This window comes from Tachysurus fulvidraco, chromosome 12, assembly GCF_022655615.1.
Source record: "Tachysurus fulvidraco isolate hzauxx_2018 chromosome 12, HZAU_PFXX_2.0, whole genome shotgun sequence".
NCBI classification, from domain to species: domain Eukaryota; kingdom Metazoa; phylum Chordata; class Actinopteri; order Siluriformes; family Bagridae; genus Tachysurus; species Tachysurus fulvidraco.
Genome location: NC_062529.1, coordinates 1,612,996 through 1,626,278, shown reverse-complemented (window position 1 = coordinate 1,626,278; position 13,283 = coordinate 1,612,996). Strand labels below are relative to the sequence as shown.

The 13,283-nt window shown below is 39.1% G+C and overlaps 1 protein-coding gene across 3 annotated transcripts in view; it reads left to right on the top strand.

Moving 5' to 3' along the window:
* adck1 (aarF domain containing kinase 1) overlaps positions 1-12,960 on the top strand; it is a 118,087-nt gene extending 105,127 nt beyond the window's left edge. For all 3 annotated transcript variants that reach the window (XM_047821472.1, XM_047821470.1, XM_047821471.1), the window contains 2 exons: positions 6,564-6,757; positions 12,061-12,960. In XM_047821472.1, the coding sequence (XP_047677428.1) occupies positions 6,564-6,757; positions 12,061-12,229 (363 nt within the window). In that variant the 3' untranslated portion in view covers positions 12,230-12,960. The remainder of the gene's footprint in view (positions 1-6,563; positions 6,758-12,060) is intronic.
* The last annotated feature ends 323 nt before the right edge of the window (positions 12,961-13,283 follow it).

Sequence of the window (13,283 nt, the reverse complement as noted above, 5' to 3'; positions counted from 1 at the left end):
AATAAATTATCCACAAATGGATCTTTAATATATTTATGCTTGAAAATCAAATAAAAATAAATGATGAGCTGTTCGTGTGTCACAGGGACTTTTAATTTGTCCTGGCACAGGGAGGATGTAAATATGGAGCAGGTCCATATCTCAGTCAAAATAATCCCTGGATGAAAACCAACAGCCAGAATAGATAAGGCAAGCGTCCAGGGAAGGAAGCCATGTCTGACTGAGGAAGACCAAGCACACACAGATCATGTGACTCTGTCTCTGCACAGGGGGGTGGAGTTTCAGATCAAGACCCAGGTCACATGATGTAGTTTATTCAGATCCATCATCCTGTTATGTTACTGACTTATTCAGTAATCTCCCTCATCCTTATCTTTGCTGACTGTATTTACAGTGCTTCACTGATGAAGGATGGAGCGCAATGACGGAGCTTCTGAACAATCAGATATATAAATATCAGATTTATTATCTAAAGATTTATTATCTACCACTGAGTTAAAACTAAACTACCACTGAGTTAAAACTTAACTTTTACTGAGTTAAAACTCAACTACCACTGAGTTAAAACTAAACTACCACTGAGTTAAAACTAAACTACCACTGAGTTAAAACTAAACTACTATTGAGTTAAAACTCAACTACCACTGAGTTAAAACTAAACTACCACTGAGTTAAACCTACCACTGAGTTAAAACTAAACTACCACTGAGTTAAACCTACCACTGAGTTAAAACTAAACTACCACTGAGTTAAACCTACCACTGAGTTAAAACTTAACTACCACTGAGTTAAAACTGAACTACCACTGTGTTAAAACTACCACTGAGTTCAAATTAAACTACCACTGAGTTAAAAATGAGCTACCACTGAGTTAAAACTGAACTACCACTGAGTTAAAACTGAACTACCACTGAGTTAAAACTACCACTGGGTTCAAACTAAACTACCACTGAGTTAAAACTGAACTACCACTGAGTTAAAACTTAACTTTCACTGAGTTAAAACTCAACTACCACTGAGTTAAAACTAAACTATTATTGAGTTAAAACTGAACTACCACTGAGTTAAAACTAAACTACCACTGAGTTAAAACTACCACTAAGTTAAAACTGAACTACCACTGAGTTAAAACTCAACTACCAATGAGTTAATACTAAACTACTATTGAGTTAAAACTGAACTACCACTGAGTTAAAACTAAACTACCACTGAGTTAAAACTACCACTGAGTTAAAACTAAACTACCACTGAGTTAAAACTCAACTACCACTGAGTTAAAACTAAACTACTATTGAGTTAAAACTGAACTACCACTGAGTTAAAACTAAACTACCACTGAGTTAAAACTACCACTGAGTTAAAACTCAACTACCACTGAGTTAAAACTAAACTACTATTGAGTTAAAACTGAACTACCACTGAGTTAAAACTAAACTACCACTGAGTTAAAACTACCACTGAGTTAAAACTAAACTACCACTGAGTTAAAACTCAACTACCACTGAGTTAAAACTAAACTACCACTGAGTTAAAACTAAACTACCACTGAGTTAAAACTTAACTACCACTGAGTTAAACCTACCACTGAGTTAAAACTTAACTACCACTGAGTTAAACCTACCACTGAGTTAAAACTGAACTACCACTGAGTTAAAACTGAACTACCACTGTGTTAAAACTACCACTGAGTTCAAATTAAACTACCACTGAGTTAAAAATGAGCTACCACTGAGTTAAAACTGAACTACCACTGAGTTAAAACTGAACTACCACCGAGTTAAAACTACCACTGGGTTCAAACTAAACTACCACTGAGTTAAAACTGAACTACCACTGAGTTAAAACTTAACTTTCACTGAGTTAAAACTCAACTACCACTGAGTTAAAACTAAACTACTATTGAGTTAAAACTCAACTACCACTGAGTTAAAACTAAACTACCACTGAGTTAAAACTACCACTGAGTTAAAACTAAACTACCACTGAGTTAAAACTAAACTACTATTGAGTTAAAACTGAACTACCACTGAGTTAAAACTAAACTACCACTGAGTTAAAACTACCACAGAGTTAAAACTAAACTACCACTGAGTTAAAACTAAACTACTATTGAGTTAAAACTGAACTACCACTGAGTTAAAACTAAACTACCACTAAGTTAAACCTACCACTGAGTTAAAACTGAACTACCACTGAGTTAAAACTGAACTACCACTGTGTTAAAACTACCACTGAGTTCAAATTAAACTACCACTGAGTTAAAAATGAGCTACCACTGAGTTAAAACTGAACTACCACTGAGTTAAAACTGAACTACCACTGAGTTAAAACTTAACTTTCACTGAGTTAAAACTCAACTACCACTGAGTTAAAACTAAACTATTATTGAGTTAAAACTGAACTACCACTGAGTTAAAACTAAACTACCACTGAGTTAAAACTACCACTAAGTTAAAACTGAACTACCACTGAGTTAAAACTCAACTACCAATGAGTTAATACTAAACTACTATTGAGTTAAAACTGAACTACCACTGAGTTAAAACTAAACTACCACTGAGTTAAAACTACCACTGAGTTAAAACTAAACTACCACTGAGTTAAAACTCAACTACCACTGAGTTAAAACTAAACTACTATTGAGTTAAAACTGAACTACCACTGAGTTAAAACTAAACTACCACTGAGTTAAAACTACCACTGAGTTAAAACTCAACTACCACTGAGTTAAAACTAAACTACTATTGAGTTAAAACTGAACTACCACTGAGTTAAAACTAAACTACCACTGAGTTAAAACTACCACTGAGTTAAAACTAAACTACCACTGAGTTAAAACTCAACTACCACTGAGTTAAAACTAAACTACCACTGAGTTAAAACTAAACTACCACTGAGTTAAAACTTAACTACCACTGAGTTAAACCTACCACTGAGTTAAAACTTAACTACCACTGAGTTAAACCTACCACTGAGTTAAAACTGAACTACCACTGAGTTAAAACTGAACTACCACTGTGTTAAAACTACCACTGAGTTCAAATTAAACTACCACTGAGTTAAAAATGAGCTACCACTGAGTTAAAACTGAACTACCACTGAGTTAAAACTGAACTACCACCGAGTTAAAACTACCACTGGGTTCAAACTAAACTACCACTGAGTTAAAACTGAACTACCACTGAGTTAAAACTTAACTTTCACTGAGTTAAAACTCAACTACCACTGAGTTAAAACTAAACTACTATTGAGTTAAAACTCAACTACCACTGAGTTAAAACTAAACTACCACTGAGTTAAAACTACCACTGAGTTAAAACTAAACTACCACTGAGTTAAAACTAAACTACTATTGAGTTAAAACTGAACTACCACTGAGTTAAAACTAAACTACCACTGAGTTAAAACTACCACAGAGTTAAAACTAAACTACCACTGAGTTAAAACTAAACTACTATTGAGTTAAAACTGAACTACCACTGAGTTAAAACTAAACTACCACTGAGTTAAAACTACCACTGAGTTAAAACTAAACTACCACTGAGTTAAAACTAAACTACCACTAAGTTAAAACTACCACTGAGTTAAAACTGAACTACCACTGAGTTAAAACTACCACCGAGTTAAAACGAAACTACCACTGAGTTAAAACGAAACTACCACTGAGTTAAAACTAAACTACCACTGAGTTACAACTGAGCTACCACTGAGTTAAAACTGAACTACCACTGAGTTAAAACGAAACTACCACTGAGTTAAAACTGAACTACCACTGAGTTAAAACTGAACTACCACTGAGTTAAAACTGAACTACCACTGAGTTAAAACGAAACTACCACTGAGTTAAAACTGAACTACCACTGAGTTAAAACTGAACTACCACTGAGTTAAAACTTAACTACCACTAAGTAAAACTGAGCTACCACTGAGTTAAAACTAAACTACCACTGAGTTAAAACTGAACTACCACTGAGTTAAAACTGAACTACCACTGAGTTAAAACTAAACTACCACTGAGTTAAAACTAAACTACCACTAAGTTAAAATTGAGCTACTACTGAGTTAAAACTAAACTACCACTGAGTTAAAACTACCACTGAGTTAAAACTAAACTACCACTGAGTTACAACTGAGCTACCACTGAGTTAAAACTGAACTACCACTGAGTTAAAACTGAACTACCACTGAGTTAAAACTAAACTACCACTGAGTTAAAACTAAACTACTATTGAGTTAAAACGGAACTACCACTGAGTTAAAACTAAACTACCACTGAGTTAAAACTACCACTGAGTTAAAACTAAACTACTATTGAGTTAAAACTGAACTACCACTGAGTTAAAACTAAACTACTATTGAGTTAAAACTGAACTACCACTGAGTTAAAACTAAACTACCACTGAGTTAAAACTGAACTACCACTGAGTTAAAACTGAACTACCACCGAGTTAAAACTGAACTACCACCGAGTTAAAACGAAACTACCACTGAGTTAAAACTAAACTACCACTGAGTTAAAACTTAACTACTATTGAGTTAAAACTGAACTACCACTGAGTTAAAACTAAACTACTATTGAGTTAAAACTAAACTACCACTGAGTTAAAACTAAACTACCACTGAGTTAAAACTGAACTACCACTGAGTTAAAACTGAACTACCACCGAGTTAAAACGAAACTACCACTGAGTTAAAACTAAACTACCACTGAGTTAAAACTGAACTACCACTGAAATCCTAGAACTGCCCCTGCTCTGAAGGCTTTTGAAAATCCCATTAGGACCTATTTTTCTAGGGTTTCGAGTTACTAATTATTCTTTCTTTCTCCAGAGCTATAATAAGCTAGAATAAATATTTTTTGGAAGCAGAAATAAGTACGTAAAATATGTCTGAAATCAATTTGTTAAAAATAAAGTCAAATATTTTAGACTTACCAGAAGCCAGAAACAAGGGGTGGGTCTGAGAGGGTACTGCTGCTATAAAGGGTTACGGTCAGCTATGGATATTACATTCAGGTCTACTAAGGAATACTAAAAATAATTGTGGATTAAAATATAAAAAAAATAAATAAATAAAAGAAAGACGTTTTAAGAAGTAGCTTATTCATTAGAAATTAAGAATTCTTAGTTTCCTGAAAAGGTTCCGGTGTTGTTCCATGATTCTTTTCATCTTTTCATCGTTTTCCAAAAGTAACAACTTTTTATTGACGATCCCTTAAATACTGATAGCACGACTGTCGTCTCGATTCTTAATTTTTCGTTAACATTTTAAAGTAACATTTCCTGTTTATTCCACTTTCTTCTTAATCTAGAAGAAACTTGGAGTGTTATCTATTATTATTATTATCTGAATAAACCGATAAACAACATGAGACACATAAAACCTGTCGATAAGTATTCAAAACCGCAAAAAAGTCTGAGCCGGGTCGTCGCTCCTTGTCGTATCGACACACTATTAAACCGTCACACTCGAATCTGCCAGCGTGGGAGATGTGATTGATTGCCGTCTCTTGGCTTTTGAACCTGACCACTGATGCATTAATACAAAGGAAATTCATTATTGATGGTGTGAATAACAGCACGATCCAAATAACAATAAGAAGCTATACGCTACAGAAGTGCTTTTTAATGGGTTCTTTAAATATTACACTTCCCAGACACTCTCAAGTGTATGTTTTCTTTGCTTTCAGGAAAATAATCTGCATACTGTATGGACGCGTATGCGATATTAGAATAAGAAGAGGCCGCAAATTGCGCTCAACACGGCGGTATCGTTTAAGCCCCGCCCATCAGAATTAAACAGCCGATCAGCTTGTTATCAGATGTTACCAGGAAGGCCTATTCTAAGGCTAGGGCTTTTTACACCTGGTCACTTCCTGTGTTTTCTGTGATCAGATATCTACCCGACGGTAAAAAGACCAGGTCTAAATGCCCTCCGAAACATTTTGGAGACGGATATAAATCCGACAGTACAAACCCCTTCAGGAGGAGGTCTGGGACGCGTTTCAGATGAAATGGACAGGTGTAAATGAATGTGGTTGTTCAAGTCACATACGTCAGCGCTAAACTCCTCCCAAACGGAAGTACGTCACTCGCAGGTGACTCGCGAGTCGCGCATCGCGCCAGAAACAAATAAGGCATATAATTAGCAATTATATGTTATTATGTAATTATAATTAGCAATAGCATATAATTCATATTTTGAATTAACCTTTACTTTTTAAGCCATTTATTTTTAAACCGGTGTTACGTTAGCATCTCTCTCTCTCTCTCTCTCTCTCTCTCTCTCTCTCTCTCTCTCTCTCTCTCTCTCTCTCGCTCTCTCTCCACTAATTTTAGAAAAAAAAAACTAAAAGAAAGTCAGGAAACTTAAGTTACAGCTTTACCTTCGACTACGAACGTGTTAATGCAAAACTGCTGTGGGTTAAAACCTGTTAAATAGCAGATTAAAAGTATTACTGATCTAGAGGCAAGAAATCGGATGACGTAATCTGTGTGTGTGTGTGTGTGTGTGTTTGTGTGTGTGTGTGTGTTTGTGTGTTTGTGTGTGTGTGCGCACCTCAGGATGTGGAGATCCGCACGAACGCGGCGCTGTACCTCCCTCAGATCAGCGAGCTGTTGAACAGAGTTCCTCGGCAGATGCTGCTGCTGCTGAAGACCAACGACCTCCTGAGGGGCATCGAGACGGTTCTGCAGACCCGCGCCAGCTCCAGCGCCTTCATCAGCATGAGCCGCTGCTGTACACGAGCGCTCGCCAGGTAACACACACACACACACACACACACACACACACACAGCTGACAAACTGTGTCCTGACAAACAGCGATACTTTTCTCACTCACAAGGTGAAAGCTTTGAAACTTCATCAGAAGTTCTTATCTGTTTTTCATGATGATGATGATGATGATGATGTGACGGCAGATCTACACGTTTAGATTACACGTGATCTAAACGTGTGTGTGGTTAAAAAAATCCCAGACAGGTTTTAGACATCTCTTTTAAACAGTCACGTCATGTTTGTACACAAACTTTTTAGCTAGAGGTCAAGGTTAAGCTTGAAAGAAGATAAATGTAAACATTTAAAAATCGTTTGAAATTAAATGTTTTTTTGTTTTGGGGAAAGTGGAGATGATAAAGAATGTTGTGGCTCTTTTTTTACGATTTAGACACAACATCAGTTTGTCAAAAATAAACGTCTAACATGCAAAACAAATTTTAAGGAGCTCTTGTGAAGAACTGATATATAATGTAATGTAATATAATATAATATAACTTAACAGTATTTAATATAGTAATCAGGCTGGTCCGTGTCTCCTGGGATGTCCTCAGATCCTGGACAATACGAAAGTTGTGATGAAGGTGTTGAGATACAGTTGACCAACCCGTTTAAGTTTTTTTTTTTTGTTTTTTTTTTTACTTGAACCTTGCCAGTGTTTGGTGTAATGATCTGACTCAAGTGTCAGCAGTCAGCGGCCATATTGATTTATTCGCACAGTTTTAATGAAGAACTCTGCGACTGTGTGAAGGATTTGTGTGTGTGAGTGTGGGAGAGTAGAGTGTGTGTGTGTGTGTGTGTGTTGGAGTATGGGGCTGGGGCTGAGAGAGAGAGAGAAAGAGATGGTGATGACTGTAAAATCGGAGTGAGAGAGAGATTTGAAAAGAAAGAAAGAGCATCCAGACATGAAACTCGATGTCATCCGCCTGAGTGCGTCTTTATTAAAACCAAATGGGAGCAGAATGCAGATCTAAAATCCATTACCAGCTCCTGAACTCATGTACGTCAGGACACACACAAGTGAGAGAGAGAGAGAGAGAGATAGCGAGAGAGACAGAGAGAGAGAATGACTCGGACTTGACATGTTTTGTCACACTGATATAGTTTGATCTGTAGTATCATTATCTCTACAAAGCTGTGAGTTAGCGTTCGACTCCTCGGCCTTGTTTTACAATTATTTATGTTATGCCTGTAAATCGTTCTTAACACCTATTGTTTCCGTGGTAACACACACAAACGAGTCTATAAAACCGTGTGTGATCATTGAGTCTCCGGTGTCAATGTGGGGAGAGACGGTTCTGATGTTCATAGCTTCTGTAACGTTAGAGATATTGAACTCGCCGCCTACTTTGACAGGAAGTGCACCTGTACACCTGTACATCTGTACTAATGTACACCTGTGCACCTGTACTAATGTACACCTGTACATCTGTACTAATGTACACCTGTGCACCTGTACTAATGTACACCTGTGCACCTGTACACCTGTACACCTGTACATCTGTACTAATGTACACCTGTGCACCTGTACACCTGTACATCTGTACTAATGTACACCTGTGCACCTGTACTAATGTACACCTGTACATCTGTACTAATGTACACCTGTGCACCTGTACTAATGTACACCTGTGCACCTGTACACCTGTACACCTGTACATCTGTACTAATGTACACCTGTGCACCTGTACACCTGTACATCTGTACTAATGTACACCTGTGCACCTGTACTAATGTACACCTGTGCACCTGTACACCTGTGCACCTGTACTAATGTACACCTGTACATCTGTACTAATGTACACCTGTACACCTGTACTAATGTACACCTGTGCACCTGTACACCTGTACACCTGTACTAATGTACACCTGTGCACCTGTACACCTGTGCACCTGTACACCTGTGCACCTGTACTAATGTACACCTGTGCACCTGTACTAATGTACACCTGTGCATCTGTACACCTGTACATCTGTACTAATGTACACCTGTGTCCCTGTGCACCTGTACACCTGTGCACCTGTACTAATGTACACCTGTACATCTGTACTAATGTACACCTGTGCACCTGTACATCTGTACTAATGTACACCTGTGCACCTGTACATCTGTACTAATGTACACCTGTGCACCTGTACACCTGTGCACCTGTACATCTGTACTAATGTACACCTGTGCACCTGTGCACCTGTACACCTGTGCACCTGTACTAATGTACACCTGTGCACCTGTACTAATGTACACCTGTGCATCTGTACACCTGTACATCTGTACTAATGTACACCTGTGTCCCTGTGCACCTGTACACCTGTGCACCTGTACTAATGTACACCTGTACATCTGTACTAATGTACACCTGTGCACCTGTACATCTGTACTAATGTACACCTGTGCACCTGTACATCTGTACTAATGTACACCTGTGCACCTGTACATCTGTACTAATGTACACCTGTGCACCTGTACACCTGTACTAATGTACACCTGTACACCTGTGCACCTGTACTAATGTACACCTTTGCACCTGTCCACCTGTCCACCCGTACACCTGTACTCCTCCTGCACACCTGTGCACCTGTTCTAATGTACACCTGTACATCTGTGCACCTCTCCACCTGTGCCCCCGTACACCCGTACACCTGTACTCCTCCTGTACACCTGTGCACCTGTACTCCTCCTGTACACCTGTACTAATGTACACCTGTACACCTGTGCATCTGTACACCTGTACTAATGTACACCTGCTCACTCATGCAGCTCTCAGATCCAGTCGGTCAATCACGTATCAGAAGCACGATCCACTACATTAGATATTAGATAAATAAACCACCACCCAAAGATCTCCGCTGCTTTTCCATGGATGGATGCAGCAGAGGGGGCACCAATACATCACGCATAGCAAAAGATGAGCTAGTTCCAGTAATCGTACACCTACGAAGTGACCTATGCGGTATGACAAAATGACCAATGCGTAGTGTGTCATTCAATACGCTGCTTTAATTATTTAGAACTGTACCAGAAAGCAGCAGGAGTTTTCCTTCCAGATTCATCATTCATAACGTAAGCAGATATTCCAGCATTCGTTACGAGACAAAAGTGACATTAGGTGGATGATCGGGGGTCAAAAAAAAAATTCTAATCTGCTTTGAAGAGTCTTTTATACGTAAATATACGTAAATAAGTGAATATACGGCATAGCGACGATGGCGGCTCTGTTCATGACTCGGGTTTGTTTACAGGTGTAATAAAGGTGTAATAAAGGTGTAATAAAATGCTTATGATTATTTTAACATTAATAAGTTTCATTTAAATAGTGAAATGTATTCACAGTATCTCTTTCATCCAGGTTGACTCTTTTATCGTTTTCGGACATTAAAGAAAAAAAAACATTAACGCTAAAAGGAAAGAAACATTGAAAGGGGAAGAAAATACTTTTTCTCGTGGCTTTCAGTCGTCTAATATTTTCCGATTTTACAGTATAACAGCCACATAAAGAAAAATTCCGATCTCATCCCTGGCCCTGACCGTGAACTTTCTTGGAAATGTAAAAATCCTGCACATACTTTGTCAAAATATCATCAATATTCTACGATCCTCCGAAGAGCAGAAAAAATGGTGGCGAATAAATAAGGACCGTAGAGAGAGCTGCTTTTTTTTTTTTTTGACACGTGGTTGCGTAGATTATCACGTATCTGTGTGACGTACGAACCTCCTTATAGACGTGATCTTCGCGGGGCGTAACGGATCGGGCACGTCCATGCGAGTCGTCTAGCTGTCACTCGCACACTCGCAGGCTTCTCCCAGCTCGCGCTTAATAATTCATCAGTTGCTCCTGAGGTGCTACTGAATCCTGCGTGTCCCCGTATGAAATATTGAACATGACTCTTTTCAAGCCACCGCGAGTTATGCAATCGGAGCTTGGAGATTGCTGGCAAGCTAAAGCGCTGGAAGTAAGCATGTCGAGAGCGCATGCTCCGGTAAAAAGCTGTCGGGTCTGTAGGTGTAGCGGAGCTCGGTCTGCTCTTCTCTTCGCCGCAGCTCACGTCCTGTCGCCGTGGCGCCTGAAGCTCTCTGAAGTTCGGAGGGATGATGCAGTCGTGGTGACACTTCAGATCCACCTCATCGCCTTGACTTCACTTAGCATCATCATACGCAAGCGGTTTCTGACCGTGTTTAACCATGAACAGGTTCAAATACCAATATCACATCATCTGAGACAGATAAAAGGATTAAAGCGCCGCCGCATCGCTCCGTTTCGTTTGACTCGTAGCGTAGAACGATCATCACGTTGAAAGGAATTGTGAACATAATGTAGGAAAATGTTAAAAAAAAAAAAGTAGATTAAAGAAGTTCACGTCAGCGATAAAGAGCCGTTTCCGTGAAATTTACGGATGGAGTTTTTTTAGTCAAGCGGTAAACCAGCAATGTGTGACATCACCGTAAAAAGGGGCGGAGCTAGAATTAAAACTCGAGTCGTCCCTGAGTGTTCGGTAATAGTGGTTTTTGTAGGAGTTTTGTACTTTTAAATATTTTTTAAAACGCACTTGAAATTCCGTCTGATTTTTGCTTAGCTGAAAGTTTTGGCACCCCTGGCTGGTGTTTTTTATTTTGGGTCTAGAGGTTAAATGGGGAATACATTTTATAGCAGTCAGTCTATAACATCTATAAGACAGGCATGACACACACACACACACACACACACACACACACACACACACACACACACACATGCACACACACCAGCATTTGATCTACAGTGTTCTCTTCTGGTCGTCGTGTTGTCAGGGGAGAAAGTGAGACGTGATGAATGTTTTTGTTGTTCAGTTTAAAGCCACGTTGGTAGGAATGTGTGCGATTTTGGAGAGTCATTGTTTTTCCCCCTGAGGTTATTCAGCTAAAACACTTCCCTCCTCTCTCTCTCACAATCCCCCTACCCGCCCTCTCTCCACACACACACACACACACACACACACACACACACACACACACACACACACACACACACACACACACACACACATTGCTGAACAGACGTTAATATTGCATGACCATGAACCAACATGCAGTCAATTTACTTAATCTGCTCTAACCTCTCTCTCTCTCTCTCTCTCTCTCTCTCTCTCTCTCTCTCTCTCTCTCTCTCTCTGTCATTCTCTCCCCCTCCCTTCTCCTGTCTTTGACTCTCCTCCCCATTTTTCTTCCTTACTCCGTCCGTCCAACGACCGTCTTTTTATCCGTCCGTCTTCTCCTTCCTTCCTTTACACCTCCTTCTCTCCCTCTTTCAGTCATAAGAGAAGCAAGACCGACTCGAGGATGAGACGGCTGCAGATCAGCGTGTCAGAGGCTCTCTCTCTGTGTCAGATCAGTCTGTATGAAGTGGTCTTGTGGATTCGGAGCTCACCGTTGGTGAAGTGGATGTGTTACACGCTCGGCTGTTTGCCCTTCAAGCACTGACGGGGTTAAAATGGGTTAAATACGGACTGCCGCACTGCCTCGCTGCCTCTCCTCTGTCTCGTCATCACTCCATCCACACGGAGATGCGAGAGTCACCGAGTTAAACCTGGAACTGCTGTTTATCATTCATCATTGCAATCGGTCAAACTCATGTTGTGAAGATGTGATGTATTTGATCATATTAATAAAACAACACACACACAAATACGTTGTTTAAATATAGCTACAAAATATCAGCAGGTGTAAATAAAATGTGCCGCCGCATTCGTATGTCACGTCACTCGTCACTCATTTACCATCGATAGAAACAGAAATAAAGTGAATTGCGTTTAAAATTACCTCGAGAGCGATTCAGGTAGCGATTCTGAGTCCTCCGATCAGGACAGGTCAACAATAACTAGTTAGCCGTAACGTCACGGATGTTCATGAAACGTTTAATGTTTATGTTACGTTCGCTCCACACACAGCGTCCGGGTTTAATCTGTCTGGGTTTCCATCCGTTCTATATTCCATCCTGATTTGCATATTCACACCTAGCTGAATAAGATTCTAGTTAGCATTTGGAATGACATAAATTGTTGTTAGCAAGCCGGCTAACAATGTCCTGATTAAACTGACTCGATCGCACACGGTACAGGAGCGGGACCCGGAAGTGAAGACGTCTTGACCTTCAACGGATCATTTGTTGCTGTTCGTATTTTTTTAAATAAAAATCATTTTGTTGGTATGAATTTGTGCATTTTAAAAATTTTCTCCTCGACTTTTCTGTCGCCCTGGCTTTGTATTTCTTTTGAAATTTTAGTCAAATTTTAGTCAAATTTTAGAAAATTGTAAAACTTTAAAAGAAAATAATTTATAACACCACACAATTAATCAGATTTGTTTACGCTATCATTTATTTATTTACAATTTTACATAACCTTAATTTTAGCTAGCTAGTTAAAGAGTTTGTTGCTATAGAAACAGTGACTGGTACAGAATGTAATATTTAACATTGTTTTTTTTTTTAAGAGGAATAAAACACTTGGGGGGGGGCAATGACTATCACAGTGCT